At 40.5% G+C, this 11,779-nt stretch overlaps 1 protein-coding gene across 1 annotated transcript in view; it reads left to right on the plus strand.

Annotated features, from left to right (window-relative positions):
- LOC100538613 (solute carrier organic anion transporter family member 1C1-like) overlaps positions 1–10,534 on the plus strand; it is a 16,458-nt gene extending 5,924 nt beyond the window's left edge. Inside the window, exons 2-8 of the mRNA XM_031553027.1 lie at positions 407–553; positions 1,914–2,012; positions 2,814–3,059; positions 3,878–4,042; positions 7,590–7,785; positions 9,286–9,451; positions 9,873–10,534. Coding sequence (XP_031408887.1) covers positions 407–553; positions 1,914–2,012; positions 2,814–3,059; positions 3,878–4,042; positions 7,590–7,785; positions 9,286–9,451; positions 9,873–10,061 — 1,208 coding nt within the window. The 3' untranslated portion in view covers positions 10,062–10,534. The remainder of the gene's footprint in view (positions 1–406; positions 554–1,913; positions 2,013–2,813; positions 3,060–3,877; positions 4,043–7,589; positions 7,786–9,285; positions 9,452–9,872) is intronic.
- Positions 10,535–11,779: the final 1,245 nt, after the last annotated feature.

The following is an 11,779-nucleotide window of genomic DNA, read 5'->3' on the forward strand; positions in this document are numbered from 1 at the left end:
CGGGCTGCCCAGGGCTGTGGGCACGGCTCCAAGTGCTGGAGTTCAAGAAGCATTTGAACAGCGCTCTCAGACGTAGGATTTGGATTTTGTGTGGTCCTGCATGCAGCCAGGAGGTGGGCTAGAAGATCCTTGTGGGTCCAACTTTGGATGTTCTGTGGTGCTAAGATATTTATAAAACTGGCCGACTTTTAATACGTTTTACTAATTACCTGGAGTAGTTCTTGCTAGACATGTGTCTACCTCAGCCTGATGGGGTTAAAACTGCTACCACCACTTTTGGCTCCAAAACTTTTTTTCAGTTTTTCCATTGCTTTTCCCACGTTAAAAGCATTTTAGAAGTCCTGTGCATTCACTGTAAAAATGTTGTGATAAAAACACATTGTTGTCTCTCTTGTGATATATCCAGGATGTGAAAAAGAAGCAGGCTCTTCTATGTGGATCTATGTTTTACTGGGAAATCTTTTGCGTGGAATAGGTGAAACTCCTATCCAGCCTCTGGGAATTACATACATTGATGATTATGCCATTGAAGAGAACGCTGCCTTATACATTGGTAAAGTAAATAATTCACATTTTTTTTCCTAATGGATTTTTCCTTAGAGAAAATATAGTCATTTTTACTAATGGAGTGACTGTTGTTGAATTAGCTTGCCCTGATTGTTTTACTTGCATTATTTCCAATATTAAAGTTTATTTAACAATCATATACATTAAGGGTTCCAAGTTCCCCTTTAATTACACTAGCACAGTCCCATTATCTTAATTTGAGGAAAGAATTTGATCTAGGGTTCATGCTGTTACTCTAATCTTCCTAATTCTTCTGAATGGAGACTGTTGAGCTTCTGTGCACATTCAGTTCTCTGGAAAGTGATAAAAACGTGTTATTTTAAGCACTTAAAATAGAGTCTCAGTGGGCACTCATGACTTCCCCTTCAGACTGAAACAGGATTACAACCAATAGTAATTGAGGCTTGAAAAAGTATCACCTTTTTCTTCTTGTATTCATTGTGTGAAGAATCACAGAATCACAGAATTGTAGGGGCTGGAAGGGACCTCTAGAGATCATCGAGACCAACCCCCCTGCCAAAGCAGGTTCCCTACACCAGGTCGCACAGGTAGGCGTCCAGGCGAGACTTGAATATCTCCACAGAAGGAGACTCCACAACCTCCCTGGGCAGCCTGTTCCAGTGCTCCGTCACCCTCACCATGAAGAAGTTCTTACGCACATTCGGCGAAACTTCCTATGCTGCAGCTTATGTCCGTTTCCCCTCGTCCTGTCTCCACGTACCACTGAGCTCTGTGTATTCACCTAAAATATTATCAAAAGGTCTTTCTCCATCAACATCTCCTCTCACAGTTTCCAGCTTGGAAAAACCTCAGGATCTCAATTTAAAAGATTCAGTCTTTCCAGATTTGCAGATCAGTTTTGAACATTCAAAATATGGAATGTTTATCTTAAGGAGTTTTGAAATATGTTAAGATTGGATACCAAACCAAAGTGATTTTTCTGCCTGCTCACTGTCTACCACGATTTAAAATTTATTTTGGTAGATGATATTTGTTTTCCAGTTACTTCAATCTAGCCAGCTAAAGAGTTTATAGTAATTATAGATTGATTAGAAGTTTAGGCTATCTAATTCCCTGATTTATTATGTTGGGCTGAATTTTGTTTTTTAATTGTTCTTTAACAACAAAATATCAAAGTGTCGTTGAAGTGCATGAAATTTTATTGTTATTTTTTCCTTCTTGCAAAAGTGCTGATTTGAGTAACTGATGTGCAAGAGAGCAAAGGTGGATTAGTATTTTAAGACTGTCTGACTTGTTACCTATCACGTTGTACTCTGTTCTTTTGTGCAACAAGAGCTGATGTTCACTCACTCAGAAGAGTAACAATCCCCTGGTTTCCATTACAGGCTGCGTACAGACACTTGCAATTATAGGTCCAATATTTGGCTTTCTTCTTGGATCTCTGTGTGCCAAACTTTATGTTGACATTGGCTTTGTAGACCTTGGTAAGTCAGAAAACTCAAGTTTAAAAAAATCAGTTTAGTTCCAGTATGCCTGTTTTAGGCATATGTTCCAGTTAAAGAACTATTAAGTTAGCTTGTATAGATAAAAGGCTAATGAGGGCAGAGCAGCTACTCTCTGAGATAAAATGGATGACTGCAATGCAGTGCCTCATGCAGTAAAATCTATCCACAAGGCCAAGTATGGAAGAAATAGGAGGCCTGATGCTCCCTCAGACCCAGCACAGCCTCAGCTGGTGCCCTCAGGAGTTGTGCTGGTGAGTAGCTACTGGCAGACAGTAGGCACCAGGAAGAGACAGGACTGAGGCTCCTGCCAAGAGAATTCCTTTTTCATTTTCCAACAGACCACCATTGCCTAGAAAGCAGGTCTTGCAATGCATGCAAGAACTCTTAACTAACTTCCTCCTGATACTACACCTTTCTTCTTCTAGCTGGGCTTGTGACCCTTAAACAGAACAGCATAATTGGGGCAGCAGTGTTTTTAACTGGACCACTCCGTGGCCTGATCCTCATAGCCTCTTTGGGAATATGTGAGTAGAGTTTTGGGACACCCTGGTGTCAGGAACAGGAGACCAGTGTGACACAGGAATCAGCAAGCCTTGTCACCTCCCTGAAATTGCTAAATTGTTCTTATATTATCCATAGAGACACATGGCACAGCTAAATCTGGTGGTGGGAGAACGGACTTCTCTGGAGAAAACTTCCCACAAAATCATCTTCATTGCTATCAGCAAGCATTCTTTAAACAACTTTTTTTTTTTTTCCTTCTTTCTTGACTTTCTCCAGACAGCATAACGATAACTCACAAGGATGTGGAATGGGTGGGAGCCTGGTGGCTGGGTTACCTAATAGCAGGTGTTATCAGTGTTCTGGCTGGTATTCCCTTCTGGTTCCTGCCCAAGCACCTCCCAAAACCAGAGAGCAGAAAGGACTCCAGCACCTCTTCTGAGCAGTCCAAGTTCATCACTCAGGATAACAAAGAGCAACAAAAATCTTATCAACCGCAAATGAAGTTTGCTGAGATGGCAAAAGGCAAGTCATCAGAGCTTCTGTCCTGACTGCTGAGTCTTTTTCACACTAGCTTTCAGATTTTTTAACAACCTCAGAATTATTTTTTTTCCTTCAGATATCAGTTTCCACGTAATTTGTACGCACAAAAAGGATCTCTTAATTGTTCTGCAGACCTGCTCTTGCATGTAGAATTTATCCATCTGAGAGTTTTAAAATTATGCTAGTGGTACAGCAAATATAACAAACCTGTAAAAGTTTGTCATTCACAGAATTTGGCTGTTGCAGATGTGGGGTGTCAAAAACTAACAATCTCAGTTTCTAGTAAACCTTCTTTTTCTTTATAGTCATCTGTAAAATGCATATAATGGCTGATCAGAATAAGGATAGGAACATACCAGGTACAGTACTTCAGGAGACTAACTCTATTTTAACAAAAGTGGTTCTTTTGAACAACTGCATTTCCTTGGCTGTACTTTGCCAAAAGTATTTTCCCTCAATACTTCGATCTGTAACTCAATGTCTGTGCTTACTGTCAGCTGTGCATAGCACCATCTGCTCCTAATTTCAGCTGAAAGATGTTGTGGCTGTTGAGGACACAAAGTAGTTTTCTGATCGAAAGAAGGCCTAAATCAAGATAGCTGTTCTGGAAAGCTAATTCTTAGTACTTTAGACCAGCATTCCCACCATCCAGGAGTGCATCTCTTACAAACATAGTGGGGACTCTATTCCCCCCAAAATGTCCTGCATTTCTCCTCTGGAAGACGCAGATTACAAAACATTATTCACAGCAGTTATTCTCTCTCTGGTCTGGTTGTCATTTCTACTGTTTTGTCTTACAGACTTCTTGCCATCACTGAAGAACCTCTTTGGAAATCCAGTTTATAGTCTGTATTTGTGTGCAAGTATCCTTCACTTCAATTCTTTAATTGGCATGGTGACATATAAGCCAAAATATATTGAACAACAGTATGGGCAAACATCTTCAAAAACTAATTTTGTTATAGGTAATGCTATATCTGCTTCTTGATTCCTTAAAAAATGGATATTTTAGGAGTGGTGTATGCATACATAAATTGCTCTTGAGGCTATGTTGTTTTTTTTTTTTTCTCCTTTCCTTCCTTATCTGGCTTTTAAGTAGTTGCTCATAGAAGGTAAGTTACTTTATTTCTGCTTTAGCACTTGTTAGCTCATAGTTTATCTGTACAAGATTGCACAATCTGTAAAAGTTTGCACAATTTGATACTTCATTTCCAATTCTTCCAGAAAAATTGAAAAATAATTTAGTTTAAAATATTTGACATAAATTTGTCATCAGACAGATCTGTTTCCTTGCTGGCTTCCCACTTATTTCAACAAAATGAAGATCAACTCAGTTCATGCTAAAAGACTGACCATAAAGTAGCTGTGATATTGCTTTCTTACTTTCCAAAGAAGGTTGGTGTTAAGTAAAAGGAAGTTAAAGTCATATAAATGATCATGTAACATATGAATTAAAATTAACATTATCTCAGTGCAATGCAGGTGAAAGGAAATCAAGTATTTTTGCCCTAACTCTATCTAAGAATGAGTTAGTCACTCCAGATTGTATGGAGAGCTTGAGAGTGGGCAGTGTTGGTTCTGCTGGCACCACTGAGCTTCTGCTCTGCCAGACTCACAGGAAGAAGATACCTTTCTCATCTAGCTGCAAGGGCAGCATTGAATATTGAGATGGCTGCTTTTTGAGGATGCCTTCAGGATGGTGAACTTCACTGTCCACTTTGTTGAACCTACAGGCTCAGCCTCAGTTCCTGAGGTACAGTGACTCAACAGCATTAGACAGCAAAGGGGTTTACATCTGTTCAATGCAGAGGGATCTGCCATATTTGAGGGCAGCTTTAGTTGCACAGCAACGAAGTATATATATGCAGAAAAGCTGTAGTGATCCATTGTGCTATGTTAATTCCTTAAAGATAGAGGCTGGAATTTCCTGGCACAACAGCCCTACAAGCAAGGAGAAATCTTCAGGCACAGGCAATAGCCAGAGAAAGTCCTGGAAACAATCCCTACATTCAGCACAGTACTTCTCATTGTATTTACAGATTTTCTGGAGCTAAGCTTTCAGGTATGTGCAAACTGAGTGAGGATTAAGATCCATCTGATTTCACAAAGCGTACAGGCTACATCCACCAGGGAAAATGTGACAGCTTAGCTAGGGAAGGGTCCTGGCCAAGTGATAATCACTACAACAAGATGTTTTCCCCTTTTCTCCCTTTTCTTCCTCTTTCAATCCACTCTTGCTGAGAAAGCTGAGGACTTGCTTGTACTAACAGTGCCTATTTCTCTTTCCCTTCCTCTTCAGTCTTTTTCTATTTCTTTTTTGGTTTTCTATTTCTATTGCCATATATTTCTACTGCCATATATTTGAAGGACATCTGAATTGTCAGAGAAATTTGAAGCACTGTAACATCAATAACAAAGCATGCTGGAGGCTAGAAGAGGATATTTTTCAATAGTCACAAACTAAGGAACATGCTAGAAAGAAAAAGGGTGTGTTTGTATTATTTTCCATAAATATATGCACAATATTGTTTTCCATGATGCCAGTGTCAAGCAATAGGTTGATCTGTAAGCCCATAAAATGTATATATGAATAAAAGAGGTGCATAGGAATGGGCAAGCATGGTGTATGTGCTTTCTGGTACATCATGCAGCTCCCATGCTCAGTCTCAATCTCTCCATACAAGAGAAGGAGAACAGGAAAAACTGCAGCTTCAAAGTGTTTGGACAGGGCACCCACAAGAGACTGTTGTGACTCTACATTTACGTATGCTGCGCTTTGGATGCTACTTCTGAAATCCCCTGAAATATGATTTTCACATGAATGCAGATGAAAAATGCCACCCAGTGAAATCTCTTGAAACTCAGCAGTAACTGAATGGGGCTATCATACTTGCCAAAGTACTGACTTATACTTTTGCCAGATGGAATAATTCTCTTTGTAACGTCAAGCATACTTCTAGCATCAGTGCTCTGCACTGCTTTTTCCATGCGTACAGATGGATTTAACACTTACTCAAACCAGAAATTCAAGAGATCCCAGTGCATTTCCTAGTAGGGAGATCAGATGCCAACATGAATATGTGTTTTTCATCAAGTCGTTTGAAATCTGAATAAACTTCAGAAACTTCATCATATGTTTGAAGGCATGGATGTTTTTGTACTTGCTTTTGTTTTGTACACTCGCTCAGCTCAGCACCACTAGATGTCAGCATGAAATAAAAGCTGCAAAACAAATAGAGAACTCTGTGCAAACCAGAATTTAATATTCTGAAGCTAGCTGGTAAAGCTGGGAAAATCAGTTTCAGTAACTATGAAATCCAGAAGTGTACCTTGTTTGATTGTGCAGATTCTTTTATGGTGGTCTCTATTTACATCTTTTTGATGTAAATAGATCTGCACTGAGCAGATTTTTTTTTGTCTTGTCCATATTTATCAATATGGACATGGCTTTTAGCAGCACTATTCCAGTAAGAGTCAGTGGTCACAAAATGTTTCATATTTCCTTCACTGCTCTTCCACTTGTTTGCCTGAAGCCTATTAGAAGAAGGGTGCTCATGGATTATATGTATTTGTTAGGGATAAAAAACTCAGCTAGGGGAGCATTTCCACAACCAAAACTGGAGAAATTGCATAAATCTCCTGTGTGTGAATGTGATGGCATATCACTTGCTCTCTCCCTGTCTGAGGCTTCTCTGGGGAATCGTTAGTTTTATGGCTCAATAAAGACAGAAGGAGCAGGTCTTTCTCCAGGCTTTGTACCACTGGGTAAAACAGAATATGCCACTGAGAATTGCAGTTTGGGCTCTTGTTGCCAGTGCAAAAGGGAAGGAGAGAAGCTGCCCCATCCCTGGAGGGATGTTCAAGGCCAGGTTGCTGCTCTGTGCAGTCTGATCTAAAGGGTGGCAACCCTGCCCATGGCAGGGAGTTGGAACTAGATGACCATTAAGGTCCCTTCCAACCCAAGCCATTTTGTGATTCTATGATTTCTCAGACAACACAGCCCTGGATCATGGCCTCTGTTACTCCCTCTGTTGCTCCATGGTGAAGGACATGAATAGAGACACAGGGAGGGTTCTGTGCCAGAACCCCACAGGACCTTGGCTGTCCATAGCAGCCCAATGTCCCAGGCAACTTTTCTGAGCCTAGAGCACCATTCAAGAGGAAAGCACTAGGAATATTTGAATCAACACTACAATGATCCCTCCTCTGACAAACTCATAGCGCAGAAAACCACCTAGCTTGAGAAATTAGAATGTTGTCATCTAGACCTTAAATAAGGTATTGCTGATACTAAGCTTTCAAAGACCTACCAATGAAGCATTTCCCTAGGAGCAAGTTAAAAGCAGTACCAGCACATTCACAGAAACAAATTTGGACAAATAAAATGCCCAACTTGAAGAATATTCATATTTTACTGCTTCATGTTATCAGTGCTTCTGCTTTAGTTGCTGAGGAGGATAGTCCACTGAGCTAGTTTTCAATAATACCAATTATTTTTCTGTTTGATTTCAGGTCTTATCAACATTCCTGCTGTGGCCTTTGGCATATTCTCTGGGGGACTGATCATGAAGAAATTCAGAATCAGTGTTTTAGGGGCTGCAAAAATCTCCCTAGGATCATCTTTTTTTGGTTACCTTCTGTTGCTCTCATTGTTTGCCATGGGCTGTGAGAACTCAGATGTAGCCGGACTGACCATATCTTACCATGGGTATGCCAAGAAGGGCAAACTTCAGCATAAAGTGCTACTGTGAAGAAAACTCCTTGATCGTTGTATTCCACAATGTATATGTTGTTGAAAAAGTGAATGATCTAAATATGTTTCTCAGAAGTGATTCAAAGCAGTGGAAACCATTCTGTCTATTCCAGTGGGCATTGTGTCAGACCCTGTTTGTGACTGCTGCCTTCAGCTCTTTGGGTTTTGTGTCACAAGTGCAGATTATTTTTCTGATTATTTTTTAATTATTGTTGCCATGGGACTCATCCTTTGAACACAGAGATTCCAGGAAATGTGAAGAGTTCAGCAGGGGAGTGAGATTCAATTAGTTGTTCCTTGTCTCTATGTGCTGCTGAGCAACTCATGGTGTTTAATAGCCTCTGAACCCAAAACTGTGTGTTTAATGAATTAACATGAGTTAACCATGGTGTTAGCTATGAGGTACACTTGGTCCAAGCCCTGCTATTACAGTCCCTGGAGCTGCATGGTGGTTGTATTCATCAGCAGCTAGATGAAGGTGCAGGTAGAGTTGTCTTGCAAGATAGTTTCTTCAGTTTGAATAAATGCATTTGGGTCAGGGCAATCCCAGGTTATTTATACAAACTGGGAGAAGAACCCCTTGAGAGCAGCCCTGTTGAGAAGGACTTGGGGGTCCTGGTGGATGAGAAGCTGGACATGAGCCAGCAGTGTGTGCTTGCAGCCCAGAAGGCTAACTGTGCTCTGGGCTGCATTAGGAGTGGTCATCAGAGAGAGAGAGGTGATTGTCCCCCTCTACTCAGCTCTTGTGAGGCCCCATCTGCAGTACTGTGTCCAGGTCTGGAGCCCCCAGTACAGGAAGGACGTGGAGCTCTTGGAGTGAGTCCAGAGGAGGGCCATTAAGATGATCAGAGGGCTGGAGAACCTCTCCTATGAGGAAAGGTTGAGGGAAATGGGCTTGTTTAGCTTGGAGAAGAGAAGGCTCTGGGGAGACCTCATGGTGGCCTTCCAGTACTTGAAGGGAGCGTATCAACAGGAGGGGAAATGGCTATTTATAAGGGTGGATGGTGATAGGACAAGGGGGAATGGTTTTAAACTAAGACAGGAGAGGTTTAAGTTGGATATTAGGAGGAAGTTTTTCACACAGAGGGTGGTGACGCAGTGGAAAAGGTTGCGCAAGGAGGTTGTGGATGTGCATCCCTGGAGGCATTCAAGGCCAGGCTGGATGTGGCTCTGGACATCCTGGTCTGGTGGTTGGCAACCCTGCACATAGCAGGGGGTTGAAACTAGGTGATCATTATGGTCATTTTCAACCCAGGCCATTCTGTGATTCTATGATTCTATGAAATCCTTTTCTGATATTGTGAAATCCTCATGACATCAGAGAAATAAGAATCTACCCTGCTGTACTGATAGGAAGAGACAACGCTTTAATGGCCTAAAGACACAAACCCCAATAATAACAATTTTCTCCACATCTGTCAGAAAACATCACTGTGGTTCCTCTTTCTCCTGCAGGACCAAGCAGAAGGTTGGTTATGAGCAAGGCCTGTTCTCAGAGTGCAACTTGGGCTGCATGTGCTCCCAGAATGACTGGGATCCTATTTGTGGAGAGAATGGCATCACCTACATTTCTGCGTGTCTCGCTGGCTGCCAGGCATCCAACGGCAGTGGGAAAAACACTGTGAGAGCCTTTCGTTTCCATACATGATGTGGTAGCTTTCCTAATAGCCCAGTTCTGTGAGAGTGAGTAAATTAAAAATGAGTAAGGCATGTCCTCTCCAACCAGAAACTCCTGAGGTTTTTAGCGATCTGCCACCCGCATTTAAAACTCTCTCAACTGCTGTTTCCATTAGAGATTCCAAGAAGAGAATGTAGGAGTTATTTTAGCTGCTGGCTACAAAACTACAAAACTATTAAAAAAAAAAAAAAAAAGGAAATGCATTCATCAAAAGTATCTTTTTCTTTATAAAATTTCCTTAACTAAAATGCCTTTTTTCTAGTTAGGATTTAAAATTTTGGCTAACCAGAAAAGCATGATGTGCAATTCCTGAGCATTTTCTTGCTGTTCTGGTTATCACACACTTTCACCTGCTGTCTTACAGGTATTCTTTAACTGCAGCTGTGTAGGGATTCTGGAATCTCCATCAAGAAGCTCCTCAGCTGTGATGGGACCATGTCAAAAAGGAAATGAGTGTCCGAAAATGTTTCTATACTTTCTGGTAATATCAGTTATCACTTCATATACTTTGTCAGTAGGTGGCACACCAGGATACATACTTCTTCTAAGGTAAGCAATCATTATTTCTGCTAACGTTGGCAAATGTTTTCAAGATGTTTTGATGTATGAAACTGGGTCTCCTTCTATTCCCTAATACTGTGAAATGTTTTCAGCTGTGAGGTAGCTTTCAAATTATTTTTTTTTCATTTATTAACAGGCATTCTACCATTGATACAGCGTGTTTATAGTTACAGATACAAGCTATATGTTTTTGATTTTAAATATAATATAGGAGGCCTAGCTATCATTTATGTCAAGTTCTGCTTCACTTAATACCTTTTACTCCACCAGAACAGTGTTAAACAGCCGTGGCATGAATGGAAATGAGCTTTACACATACCAATATGTGCATGTATATGCTTATAGGTAGTCAGCTTTCCCTGCTTCCTATGTATACCAGCATACACATACACAGAGGTCACCTAACCCAAACTATCTACATGCACTCAGCTCTTCTTCTCAAATCTGTTGTATTGTTCCATATCATTGTTATATCCTACATTTCCCTCTTCAAATAATAATAAAAAAATGATAGTTTTGCATGAGCTGTTTTTTGTTTTGGAGTTTTTTTTTTGTTGTAACAATCATGAGTTTATTAAAAGTTAGTCCCAAAGGATTGTTCCACTATGTACTTAACTGCTGGGACTGTTTGTCCATCACTGAGTATAAGCTTCTAAACTAATTTTAGAAAGTGCAAAAGGAACATAATACTTCCAGTGATTAATCTGGGTTTTTGACAGCTTCTTGCAATTTTTGGATTCTAAATAAGTGCTGCTCCCCTCTGTCTTGGAAGGCTTTCTTTCTCAGTTTCTTTTTCCAAATTATTTCCATATGTGTATGTTCTACTTCTCAAACAAAACAACACTAAATACTCTCTAACTAAGATTTATTATTTTTGTTTTTTCTTACACCCAATTTTTCTTTGCTTTTGAATGAAATTTTCTGGAACGGGACAGTGTCTTTATGCCACATGGAAAAAGCCAGTGTTAGAACTGGCTGTATATAGACTATGTAGACTATAGGGAAAAACCTAAATAAGGAAATGTAACTTCTGCTGTGATTCCAGCACAACCCTTGAGCCAGAAGTAATGCTCGTACAGAGGCTTACAGAAATGGTTGAGGATGCTTCTCCACTGATCTCCACAAGCACTGACAGTGAGGTGTGCACCTTCACCCATGCACACTGCATAGCTTTCCCCATTTATTGTGAAGGGTGTTGCACTGAGCACTGCAATAACACATGGTGTCTGTCCAAGGAGTAACTGCAGGAAGAAAAATCATATTTAAATCTTCTTTTTTTTTTCCTACTGAAGCTTATGCACTGTTGAAACAGTCTTGAATCTATGCACCAAGAGGAAGATAACTGACAAGTTCAGATGTTGTGTTGCCCCTAGTAAAGCGGGATTTTCTGTTGAATAAAAGGTGGTGAGGATGCAGTTTCCTTCTCATATCCCTCCACGTGTTTTTTACCTTATATCCATGAAGCATGTGGGTGAAAATGTACACCTGTGGTATCACACAGAGCCTTTGCAGAATCTCTCATGCTCAGCCTCAGCTGTCCATCTTGTCTCCACCACACAAAGCTGAAACTGAGCATAAATTGCACAGAGATGCTTGTACCTTGCAGCTCCAACCACTTGTTCCCAGGGGACTTACACCTTAGCGGATCTATTTAGAAAATCTTGGGGAGCTTTTTCAATAACAATCCTAAAACATTTTATATAAAAGCAA

The sequence above is a fragment of the Meleagris gallopavo genome, chromosome 1 (genome assembly GCF_000146605.3).
Source record: "Meleagris gallopavo isolate NT-WF06-2002-E0010 breed Aviagen turkey brand Nicholas breeding stock chromosome 1, Turkey_5.1, whole genome shotgun sequence".
NCBI classification, from domain to species: domain Eukaryota; kingdom Metazoa; phylum Chordata; class Aves; order Galliformes; family Phasianidae; genus Meleagris; species Meleagris gallopavo.